The sequence below is a fragment of the Ursus maritimus genome, unplaced genomic scaffold, assembly GCF_017311325.1.
Source record: "Ursus maritimus isolate PB19 unplaced genomic scaffold, ASM1731132v1 scaffold_19, whole genome shotgun sequence".
Taxonomy (NCBI): domain Eukaryota; kingdom Metazoa; phylum Chordata; class Mammalia; order Carnivora; family Ursidae; genus Ursus; species Ursus maritimus.
Genome location: NW_024424341.1, coordinates 28,230,687 through 28,243,439, shown reverse-complemented (window position 1 = coordinate 28,243,439; position 12,753 = coordinate 28,230,687). Strand labels below are relative to the sequence as shown.

Below are 12,753 nucleotides of genomic sequence, written 5' to 3'. Positions count from 1 at the left end.
GATGCCAGGTGAGGCTGCTCATCACTGGTATTCCCACAGAGGAGAAGGTGGGTTACCTTGCCTCGCTGCACTTGGCCTCTCAAGGGGTCACTACAGCGGTCATGGGGACCATGCTGCCTTAGCCATCTCTGAATGAATCCCCCTACCGTAAAATTCTGTGTGATCTTTCTGGTAAAAGATCCTTGACCAACTTCAATCCTCAGAGGCGTTTGGCATTTGTTCTCAAAAGGGGGTAAGAGGGGCGCCTGGGTGGCTCAGTCGGTTAAGCGTCTGCCTTTGGCTCAGGTCATGCAGGGATCCTGCTTCTCCCTCTCCTGTTCCCTGTGTTCTCCCCCTGCCAAATAAGTAAATAAGATCTTTAAAAAAAGGTGGGGTAAGAATGAAAGGATTTTTAACCAAAAAGGGGAGAACCTTAGATACCCAACTCTCAACTAGATGAAGAAGTGAGAGAGGGTGGGTGTGACCTGGCTTTCTCAGCAGCGAAACGTGATTGTCTGCCATATGTGTTTCCCTCTGACTAGCCAGATTGGCTTCAGGACCTGTATAACCATCAGGCTCCAGGCTGGGGTGGCTGCCCTGTCCCCCAGAGTCTGCCGACCCTGGACAGGTGTCCCCTGGGAGCTATTGGCCTTGGTCCTGGGATCCCCCCTCCCTTGCCCAGAACAACCAACAGCACAGCAGTAGCTTCTCAAATTCCCTGTATTTAGGAAGAAATTTGGACAGTCTGGGAGGAAAAGGGGGACCCGCGAGATAATGAAAGGCAGCGGACTAGGAGGAAGCTGGCTGGAGCAAGGAGGGAGGGTCTGGTGCACGGGCAGCCCCTCGGAGGATGTGGAATCCATTGTGGCTCTGCCCCTTGCGCACTGGGGCCCTGGCAGGAGGGCCCTTTCTGCCCACCTGCATCCTGAAACCAAGGGCTGCTCCTTGACCATCTCGGGTGAGTGGCTCCATAGGGTGGGCCCAATGGCAGCGAATCCTCCAGAGGGCAGCCAAAATCAGGCCATAGATCAGAGCTGCACCCAGCAGTCCCAGGTAGCAGTAGGCGGCAGCAGTGAGGGTCTGTTCCAACTCCACTGCGAGGGAAATGGGCACAGGGCAAAAGTCAGACCTGCCCAGCCTTCTGACACTGCATCGTCATGGTTTTCTCCCCGCCACTGCCTCCTTCTGAAGAGCTCTCTCTGGCTCACTTGATCCTCCCTGAGGTGGTATTACTCCCCATTTTTACACATAAAAAACTCAGACTTAAGATCTGTAAGGGCAAAGACGGTTTGGACTGGGGATGGTAGATCAGTGGGTGGATCTGAGGCCAAGAGAAGGTGAAAGACTCACCCAACGGGCCACAGAGAGTTGAGGGTAGAACTGGGACTAGACCCGGCTGCTCGTGACTGGGTCTACACCCTTTCCAGCCAGAATCTGAGGGCTCAGTTCTGACTCTGCATCGTCCCTGGGAGCTTCTCAGACCCTCCTGCAGGAGAGCCCCTCTGCTCTCTGCGCTCCTGAATATCCCGTGTTCCTGTCCTAAAACACTTACAGCAGTTTTTCTTGCATTTTAAACATTGGTTCAGTATCTGACCTACCCTTCTAGACTTACTAATGTTCAGACTGTTGGCAGTCATCTCTCTGCCCTGGGAAATACTTAATACTCCATAAATGCTTGCTAAGTGGGTCGTTGATGGTGAAAAGTCATGGCTTTGCCACCTAGGGGGTCCAGGTCCCGGGTCAGTGTCTGGGGGTCCATACCTAGATGAGTGTGTCCACTCTTCTCATGAGTCTCATTCCAGTTCTCCGGTTCTAGCCTTCTTCTACACCCTGGAACAGAGCAGATGCCCTTCAAATAGCTTCCCTCTTCTGTATCCCCCAAAGGAAATAAAGAGGCATTCACCAGAAGAGAACACAGAAGCCAGGAATGACAGAGTGGGTATTAGGGCTTTGGGGATAGCTGGTCCCACAACATCATTGCATAGGCTCCAAAGCCACATCTAGGCTTCACCCAGAAGCTGGGGCAGAGCCAAGGGTTCTTTGCCACACATACAGTGCCTATCTTGACCTTCCAGTTTGCCAGGGGGGACCTGATGTCAGTGTTCCAGGTGGTTACGTCACGAAGACTGGAGCACACCCCCTAGGTCCTCTGTTCTCACCTTGGCTGCAGGGCAGGGGCAGCACAACTTCTGAGACTCCAGTCTGGTGCAAGCCTCGGCAAGTCACAGACATTCCTGCCACCTCCTGACTCAGCTGCAGCCAGCTGACCACAGGATCCCCAGCTCCTCCAGTGGAGTCCTCTTCCTCCTGATACTGGCCATTCAGGACCCAGGAGACCCTCAGAGGGTCAGGGTTGTGTCCTAGGGCCACACAAAGTACATGGAAGGGAGGGCCAGAGGCTGGGACGAACAGGCTCAGCTCAGGTGGCTGGAAAGCTGGGGATTGCATCTTAGCTGCAGGGAATGAAGGGAGGAAGCATGTTACCCAATACCACCAGCCTCTTCCAAACTCATAGTCCTACTGCATCTCCTTCCTTCTGGGGTCTCTGGAGACACTTCTTCCCTTCCTCTATGGCCTTCCCTTGCCTTTCTCAGAATCTGCTTTCTTCCACAGCTAGCCTTCTGGCCAGAATATGAGCTCTGAGCTTGTCTCTGCCACATACTTTTCAACCTCTGGGCCTCCAGTATCCTTCCTACAGAGCAAGGGAAGGGAATGGACTTAATGTTCTTGATTAAGCTTCCCCTCCCAGGCCCAAAAGTCTGGGCCTAAGGTGTCTATGTCCATCCTCAAATGCTCCCAGTGGATTCCACCATCCAGAAGCATGAGCCTTTTCTTTGCTGGCAGTCTAGTCTTCTAGACCTTCCTTCTCTTCCCCTCATCCCTACTAACCAAGGCTTCCTCTACAGGGGCTCCACCATCTACACCTTTCTGTCCACTGCCACCCACTCCGCTGCAGTCTTCTTAACACACTTGGGTCACCAGGTCCCTACACTCTTAGACTCACCCTGATAGAGCAGACGGGTACCTTCTCCAAAGACATACTGGCCTGAAAACCACAGGGCACAGTAGTAGGTGCCCTCATCAGCTGGGCTGGCATTGCCCACGGTAAGGAGTGCGGCATTCTTGGCTGGGTCCATCTCTGCCAGGAAACGAGGATTCACACCCAAACCATAGGTTGGGGGAATCCCTTCTCTGTCAGCTGCTGGTACCAAGACAAGACATGAGCCGTGGCAGGGCTGCCCTGCACCACACACCAGATCTGTGGATTGCCTTGTCCACTCACCACAGAAGACTGAGGCTGGAACAGAGAGGGCTGGGAGACCTCTGAGGCACCTGAAGAGGCAGAGAAGATAGTGACCTACTTGAAACAACTCAGCGGTCATTTCTTAGACACTGTCAGCTCAGCCCAGTGTATAGTCCTACTAGAGGGCCATTCGACGATACCTGTCAAAATGGCAAATCATACTCTGTGATCTGGCAATTTTATTTCCATAAATTTATCTTACAAAGATAATTGAACTCGTGTATATTGGTATACCTACAAAGATGATTATTACAGTACTCATTATAATAATGAGAAAATAATTATAACTAGAAGAGAGGTTAAATTTTTAAAAGACACCCATATGATGCAATACTCTGCAGCCCCCAAAAAGGAAAATGTAGAAATTTCACTTCTGGGTAGGATGGAGTACTTGGCAGCCAAATAATGTTCCCAGTGAAAATAACTAAAAAAGCCAGAGAAACAGGTGATATTTCAAGTTTAAGAGAGTTACAGAAACAACAGTGGCCAGAAGGGATGAGGTTGTGGAGAGGGGAGAACCGTGGAGATGCAAAGTGACAATTCCCAGCCACTTGCATTTGCTGACTCTGGCAAGAGGCTAAGGATCCAGGTTTTCCCCAGGCAGAAGACTGCAGGTGAGACAAGAGAAATTAGCAGAGGTTTTTATAGTTTCATAGGCTGGAGTGACAAAATTGAAGGCTTGAGAAGCCTCCAAATTCAGTTTTCATGCCATTTACTGAAGTCTGAAATTTTACAAGATGGGAACCTTCAAAGTTAAGCCCAGACCTCTGTAAAGCAGAGCAGAATTTTGCAGAGTCACAGTGCTGAGAAGATAAAAGATCAGAATTCACCCTCTCTCAAAAGGAAATACCCTGCTGTATACACCAGGATTTCAGTTGAAAACCTCAAAGGAACCCCTAGGAACAAGGCAAAGGAGAAGTAGATGGAACTCTATTAAAACTGCATTCTGAAGACTTCCAACTAATTGTAGAAGGAATTCTGGAATTATAAAGCCACCATTTGACAGCCACCATAGTAATAATTGCTCAGGCAAGAAGCATCAATAGATGATGAAAAGTTTTGGGCTTTTGGTTTGGTTTGCTGTGTGTGTGTGTGTGTGTGTGTGTGTGTGTGTGTGTGTGTGTGTGTGTGTGTTGAGATCAGTATTTTCATAGATTCTCAAAATTCCTCCCCCCAAATTACTTGTCCAACTACAGAGAGAAAGAAATAGTAATGTATAGTGGATAAACCTGGCAGACACAGCTTAACCACATGGTCAAAATTAATATCAGCAGGAAGGGGGCAAATAGGCATCATGTGGCTCCTGATATAATGCATTGAGAACACAACCTCCTTTCTGTGGTATTCCTGTCAAAAATGCATAGCCTGAATCTAATCATGAAGAAACATCAGACAAACCCACATTGAGGGATGTTCTACAGAATAACTGGCCTGCACTCTGTCATGAAAAGTGAAGACTAAGGAACTGTTCCAGATGAAAGGAGACTAAATAAATGCGATAACTAAATACAGCGTGAGCCTAGATTGGATCCTGGACCATATTTTTGTTGTTGTTGTTCTAAAGAATACTAGAGAGAGAACTGGTGAAATTTGAGTGAAATTGGTAGGTTAAATCGCATATTAGTGTTGGCTTCTTGATTTTGATCAATGTACTGTGTTACACTAAGACTGAGGGCTGATTTATCAGATATGATGGAAGCCAGAAGACAATGAAAAGACATATTTAAAGTTCTGGGGTGAAAAAAAAAAACTGCCAACATAGTTTTGTTGTTGTTATTTTTCCTAATGAAAACAGTCTTTAAAATAAAGGTGTTCTCAGATAAAAGCTGAGAGAATTTTTCACCATGAGACTTTCACAAAAGGAATCCTAAAGGGAAATCTTCAGGCAAAAGAAAAGTGATCCTAGATGGAAATAAGGAAATGCATGAAGGAATGAAGAGTGCTAGAAAGGGTAAATATGTAGTTAAATATAAATAAATATTGTCTGCACAAAGCATTACTAATGTCTTTAAAATATATATTGACTTAAAATGTCTTACCAGAACAACACAAAAGTTGGGAGGAGGCAAAGTACTCTAACATCTTAGCCTTATTGGAGAAGTGATCAAAGTAATACTATAGTAGACCATGAAGTCAGAAATGCATATTTTACTCTGTAGGAGTAGCCACTAAAAGAATAATAAATGAATGTATAATTAGCAAGTTTCTAGAGGAGGGAATGATATATTTTAAAAGAATCCAAAAGAAGACAACAAATGGAGAAAAAGGAAGAAGAAACAAGCAATAGAGTAGATATAAACCCAAATATATTAGTTATTATGCTAAATATAAGTGGACTAAATTCAATGTTATAAGACTAAGGTAGAATGGATCAAAATCTAACAACTATAACCTGCTAACCAAAGACACACCCTAAATATTAGGACCTCAAAACATTGAGAGTAAAAATATTAATATAATTGGTATAGCTCTACTAATATCAGACCAAGTAGACTTTAAGGCAAGAAATGGTATGAGAGATAAAGATGTACACTTAATGATGTAAAGGGGTCAGTCTACCATAAACCCAGCCATATCAATATTCATATTAAGTGTAAGTGGTCTAAACACCTCAACTAAAAGTCTTGATTGGGTAAGAAAATAAGCCCAACTATATTCCATCACAAGAAACCCAACTTAAAGACAAAAACAGTTTGAAAGAAAAAGGATGGAAATGTGATACCATGGTACTATGATTAAAAAAAAAAACTATCAAAATCAGATAAAGTTGATTTCAGGGCAAAGTATTACTGATGGTAAAAAGTTTTACTTCATAATGTTAAAGAGCTTAATTCATCAAGAGAATTTAACAATCGAAACGTTTATGTACATAATGGAGTTTTTAAATAAAAGAAGCAAAAGTAATAGAACTATAGAACTGCACAGAAAGATCCACAATAACAGCCAGAGATTTCAACACCCATCTTTTAACATTTGATAGAAGTACACAGAAAATCACTGAGGATAAAGATGACTTGAATAATACCATCACACCCCTTTTTTTTTTAACCATCAACCAATTTACTAAATGCAATTTATAGAACAATCTACCCAACAACTGCCAAAAACACAATTCAAATGTCCATGGATTTTTGATCAACGTATATCACATTCTGAGCCATAAAACAAGTCTTAATACATTTAAAAGGATTCAAGTCACACAAATAATGTTCTTTGACTACCATGGAATTAAATTAGAAATCAGTAACAGAAGGATACTTGAAAAGTTCCCAAGTGTTTGGAAAATAACATACCTCTAAATAACCCTTCTAAAACTGCTTTTAAACTCAATTGTACACTTAAAATAGGTGAATTGTATGACATGTATACTTCACAGAAGTTATTTCTAAAAACACGTAAGGACTGGAAAGGAAGAAATAAAAATTTTGTAGACAACCTACTGGTATTCATAATAAGTTTTTAAGTGTATAAACTATTAGAATTAATAAATGAGTTTAGCAAGGTCACTGGATATAAGGTGAAGATAGAAAAATGAATTGCATTTCTACATTAGCTACAAGTACACAATGAAATTAATAATATCTATGATAGCATCAAAAACAACAGATACCTAGAAATAAATCTAATAAAAATACGCATGTCCTCTACACTGAAATCTATACATTATTGAAAGAAACTGTGAAAATGTAAAGAAGTGGAGGGATATACTTTGTGCATGTATTGGAACATTCAGTATTTTAGTTGTCAGTTATTCCAAACTGATTTCACAGTGTCAAAAAAGTTCTGATCAAGCCCCAGCGGGTCTTTCTGTGGAAAATAAGCTGATTCTAAAATTTTTATGGAAATACAAAGTTCCTAGAATATCTAGGGCAATCTTGAAAAACAGCAAAGCTGAAGGACTTTCACTACCAGGAACCAAACCATTAAAGGATTGATGTAATGCGAACAGTGTGGTGTTGGTGCAAGAATAGACAAGGGGTCAGTGGAGCACAAGACAGAATCCAAAACATGTGAACAGTTTTATGACAAAGGGATACTGCAAGACTGTGGAGAAGGGACGGTCCTTTCCATCAGTGGTGCCAGGTGAACTTGATACGCACAAGAAGTGAATTCTAACCTCTACTCTTTGTAGAGTACAACCAAAAAGCAGTTTCAGCTGGATTATATATCTAAATCTGGAGCATAAATCAATAAAGCTTAGAGGAAAACATAGGAGAGTATCAGCATAAATCTTAGAAAGAAATCTTAGTAGGCAAAGATTTCTTAAATAGAACACCAAAAAAAAAAAGTCAATTATAATGGAAAAACGTTTATTTAAACAACATTAAAGTTGGGAGCCTTTGTTTATCAGAAGACACCATTAACAACAGTGAGAAGATCCACAGAATGGAAGATACAATGCATATAACCAACAGAGGAGTTCTATTTAGATTATATAAAGACCTATAAATCATTAACAAGAAGTCAAACGAACCAATAGAAAAACAAACAAAAATCTGAACAGGCCCTTCACAGAACAGGATATGCTAAAGTTCAGTTCACATGAAAATGCGCTCAATCCCATTATTCATCAGGGAAACAGAAATTAAGACCACAGTGAAAGCAGGTGCACACACACCTGAATGGCTAAAATGAAAGGTAATATTTTGGTTTGGCAAAGATGTGGAGCAATGGGAATTCTCTTACATAGGTATGTGTCTGTTTTGGTCCGTATCCCCAAATCTGAAGGAAATTTTAAAACCATTAATAGCGTAGTGTGTGGGTTTGGAATCATGGGAGGTCTTACACCTCTTAATATTTCTACCTCTGTTTAAGTGTATTTTTCAGGCTTTACTATTACAGTCAGAAATTAAAAGTTTCACATTTGGAAAAGAACAAGCCCCTCTCACCCACCGCACTTGACCACCACAACCAGTACATAAGAGGATCTCCTGGACTTCATCTCTCCTGACCTTTCTGCAGCACTGACCTTGACCACTCCTGTGTCAAAGCCTGGTCTGCCCTCAGCACCCCCAGCTAACCCCACTTTCCTCCCCTCTCTCCTGGCTCCTGTATGAACGCACCTGGGGTAGCTCTTCCCTGAGGACGCCTCAGTTTCTCTCTGGTCTCCTTTCCACACAATTAGAGTGAGGAAGATTCCCCACCCCCTCCATTCCCCATCCTCGGAGATTCACCAGCCTACAGACCAGTCTCGGTCCCCAGGTCCTGCAGATCTTGTCACCCAGCTGTCCTCCCCTCCACCAAAGCCTCCCCAGCCCGGGTCACCTCCTGCTTCATCGATGGCCCCCAGCCTCCCACTGCTCCTGCTGATGCCTCTGTCCTGTCCCAGCCCATCCTCTCCCGCAGGAACTCCACCACTTCCACCAGACCCACAGCGGCTCCCGGGTCAGCTCCCCATCTGCTAGCTTGTGACTGTGGACACCTCACGTAAGCCTCAGTGTCACTATAAAGTGAGGGTTGTAGAACCTACCTCACAGAGTTGTCATAAGGATTAAATGAGATAAAGTCTAGCATACAGTGAGCGCTTAATCAATGTCACAAATTTCTATTTCTGTTCAGCTCCATTGGACAGCATTGCACAAGGGATCTGTCCCCCTTCCCCAAGTACTAGTGCCGACCCACCCATCCCTCAACTGCCCTTCCCAAGACCTTTGCCAGTCCAGGCCCAGACCCTCATTCCCCCACCTTCCCGGTGCCCTGTTGTCACTCAGGCCTGGGTTCATCACAGGGGCTGGGAGTGAGGGGTCCATGGGACTGTGCACCAGCCACTCTCCAGCCCACAGCCCACTCCTTCTAGGCTCCTAAACCAGGGTCTGTCGGTTGTGCAGCCCTCCACCCCTATTAAAAAGGAGAGAGAGGCCTAATTAGGATCTGGGACAGGGAGAAGGAAGGACCTCACCAGAGACAGAGAGCAGTAGCCAAACACGCAGGGCCCAACCACGCCAGGATGCCAGGACTCTGCTCGAAAGCTTTGTTCGGGTTGCCATCTCCGTAACCGCCCAGGGACTGGACGGAGCGGGCAGTGCTTCTCAAACTGAGCCTTCCCTGGAGCCCCAGAACCAGGGGCTTGGTGTTTGCTTCCTCCCTAGGTCTGGAGGGTGGGGGGCAGACACAGGCGCAGTGCAGTTGCGGGCCAACCCCAATATCCGGGTCTCTCGGAAAGCCCCTGGAGGGGTGGGGGTGGTGCATCTGAGTGCTGGGTCGAAGCACAGATGACAACTTGATTTGCAAGAAACCGAAACCCAAGTGCAACTGGTTTAAGCAAGGGAGGTGGTTTATTGGCCCCTAAAACAAGTCCTGAAGAGGTCCCAGCTTTGGGGATGGCTGGATCCGCAGGCCTGAACTGTGATGTCAGAAACACATCCCTTTCCTTCTCTCCGTTCTGCATCCATCTTTTGGTTTGGTTCTCAGGCAGGCTCTCCACATGTGGTATAAAGATGCCCTCCAGCACCCAAGGCTCCGGCTGGCCAGCATAGCAACCCCAGGGAAAAGGAAAAGTCTGCTTCCTGTTACTTAGAGCACAGATCCAAGACTGATGTTGTTTGACCTAGCCTGGCTCATGCATTTGCCCAAGCCAGTCACTGTGATCAGTGGGCTGGCCAGGCCCTCTGGAAGCTTGGGCGGGGGGGGGGGGGGCAATTTCAGCTGATCTTTGAGGGCTTCAAGTCATAATACAGTGGTTCCCAGAGGAAAGCTAGATGCAATTACCAGAGGGTCCCGGGCAGGCATCTACCTGTCCAAAGGGACAAATGTAGCAGAAGGGGGGACCACTCCTGCCCAAGCAAGGCCCCTCTGCAGTTCCCTTCCTGCTTCTCAGTTCAGCAGCCATGTCTGACACTTTCCCACAAAGCTTCCACCTCATCGTGCTGCTCTCTAAAGGGCGCCTCTGCTTCCTGATGTGTCCCAGGAAGTGCGAGCCCTGAGACAACTTTCCCTCTTAGAGACCAAGACCTCTTGGCTCTCTGATCACAATCAAGATAATAATAACAATAAAGAGGTGGCCACTTCCTCATCTTCCCTTCCGGTTGGGTTGCTGGGTGGACTTAGTACCATTGCTGTAAAGTACTTAGCACACACGTGGTTGAAACACCTGCTGAATGAGGAAGGTTGTATTTTCCAAGATGGCGGCCACAATGCATTTCACCCCACACACCCTTCCTTTTTCCACCATAGTATTCATTTTGTAAGTTAAGATATAATTGACACACAGTAAACTCCACATATCTAAAGCGTACAATTTGGTTAATTTTGACATGTATATGCCTGTGAAACCAACACCACTATCAAGATATTGAACATATCCATCAACCCTAAAAGTTTCCTCATGCCCCTCTGCCATCCCTCCCTCCACCCCACCCCTAGCATCTCAGGCATTGGTGTGCTTTCTATCATCACAGGTTACTTTGCATTATCTAGGCTTTTATATACATCGAATAATACTGTACCTGCACTTTTTTGTCTGGCTTCTTTCACTCAGCCTAAGAACTTGGAGAGCTGTCCATGTTGTTGCATGTATCAATAGTTAATTTTTAGTGCTGAATTGTATTTCACCGCATACCATAAATTACTTATCTGTTCACCTGTTGATGGACGTTTGGATTGTTTCTCATTTTTGGCTAGTTCAAATAAAGCTGCTGTGAACATACGCTTTCCTTTCCCTCGGGTGCTTACCTCGGAGTTGCATGTCTGGGTCCTACGGTAAGTGGATGATTCACTTCCGAAGAACCTGCCCAGCCCTTTTCCAAAATGGTTGTATGAAAGCATCCTGGACAACACTGGGTATATTCAGTCTTGTTGGTTTAGACATTCTCGTAGGGGTGTAGCGGTATTGCATTGTGGTTTTAATTTGCATCGTCTATGACTAATGATGCAGCCGGGCTGCCATGCTGGGAGAAAGCCGAGTGGCGACAGGCAGAGCCCACGTGTAGGGTTTCCGCTGATGACCACCCACAGCCGCCACTGCTGGACATGTAAGTAACCCTCAGGTGATTCCAGCCCCCACCCTTCAGTCCACCCCATGGATGCCACATGGAGCAGAAGCTAGCTGACCCCACCAAGCCCGGCCCAAACGACAGATTCACGAGCAAAACAGATGACTGGTGTTTTAAATCCCTGTTGGGGAGGGGGGTGTGCCGCAGTAGAGAACCTGAACAGTGAGTCCGCTAGCTGTGATGCTGTTATTACCACTGACTTAGTTGTGTCCTTCCACGGGTGGTTTCATCATCTCAACAAACGCGCAGCTCCTACAAGACAAATATCAGCTCTTCATTTCTGGAATCCTAGCCCCAGAACCTGGCTCCTGACTTTCATTTCTTATCCCTTCAGGTCTTTACCTTCTACCCTCCGACCCTTCACCTTCTCTTAGCCACCTCTCGGGGTGGGGGCTGGGGTAGAGGTGTGGAGGAGCACAGGCTCTCCCGTGGGGCTGCCTGGATTTGAATCCTGTCTCTGCGACTTCTTTTCTAAGCCGTAAGAAGTTAACCAAATTCTTTAACCTCTCTGAGCCTGAATTTCATCTTCTACAAGATGGGAACAGCAGCACCTACCTTGGAGAGTAGGTATGAGTCTAAAACAATCCAAGTAAAGAACTTAGCAGACTTAGTCTGGTCCCTGCTACTGTTGTTTTTACTAGTGCTCTCTGATGGCTGTCTGGATATAAACACACCCTCCTTCATTCCCTCCCAGGGAGCTTGTGTGCCCAGCTCCTGGCGGAACACCATCAGGTGTATGGGTAGGAGGCGTTAATATCGGTTGTTCTAGGCGATTTACAAACATGAAATCACTTGGGTTTTTTAAAATCTGGATTCTCTCCTTATAGGTCGTATATTGCCAGGCAAAATGTTCTGCCTCTCTGAGCCTGCTTCCTGTCTCCCAAAATGGGGGTAACACTGTTTCCCAAACAGGGGTGAATGTAGGGTTGTTATAAGGCACCATCCTGACACAGGTGCCTGATAAATGGTAGCTATTAACACAAGTAACATTTATCCTGTGATATAGCAGGTAACTAATTACTTTGGAAGGTAAAGAAGGGTGGGGGATGACTTGTTAATGCATATTTTTTGGAGCGTTTAAATTTTTATATTATCTATGTTGTTTTAAAAATTAAATCTAAATTTTAATAAATTTTAATAACATCAATAAATTCAAATCATTAATAAATATTTAAATCTGATGTACTGTGTGCCACATAAATATTTTTATTCCAATTTATAGGTGAAGAAACCGAGTCACAAATAACTTGCCCAGGTTCAAGCAGCCAGCTGAAGCCAGAGCAGGATAAGAACCCATGTCTGCCTGATTCCAGAACCTGTGGCCGTTCCTTCCACTTCTCGTCTCGTTTCTGGGTAAGTAGCACTTGGCTGCCCAGGCAGCCTAATGGATGGGAGTAGCTTCCTAATGAGAAGCTGGCCCATGCCTGATCCTCCTTAGACTTCTGAAGATGGGGCATCTCCTCAGGCAATCTTCCAGGA

The 12,753-nt window shown here is 45.3% G+C and overlaps 1 protein-coding gene across 1 annotated transcript; it reads right to left on the bottom strand.

Annotated features, from left to right (window-relative positions):
• Window positions 1-683: 683 nt before the first annotated feature.
• LOC103662057 lies at window positions 684-9,367 on the bottom strand. The gene is made up of 5 exons (XM_008689707.2): window positions 9,183-9,367; window positions 2,984-3,312; window positions 2,139-2,432; window positions 1,741-1,809; window positions 684-1,073 (listed from the first exon to the last, which is right to left on the bottom strand). The coding sequence occupies exons 2-5, from the start codon at window positions 3,114-3,116 to the stop codon at window positions 769-771; spliced, it is 801 nt and encodes a 266-aa protein (XP_008687929.2). The 5' UTR covers window positions 3,117-3,312; window positions 9,183-9,367; the 3' UTR covers window positions 684-768.
• Window positions 9,368-12,753: the final 3,386 nt, after the last annotated feature.

Coding starts and splice junctions, on each gene's coding strand:
- LOC103662057 (XM_008689707.2), bottom strand. CDS start 3,116: ATGGACCCAGCCAAGAATGCCGCACTCCTTACCGTGGGCAATGCCAGC. Junction 2,433..2,983: donor TACCCGTCTGCTCTATCAGG/GTGAGTCTAAGA, acceptor CATTCCCTGCAG/CTAAGATGCAATCCCCAGCT. Junction 1,074..1,740: donor GAGTGGACACACTCATCTAG/GTATGGACCCCC, acceptor TTTCCCTCGCAG/TGGAGTTGGAACAGACCCTC.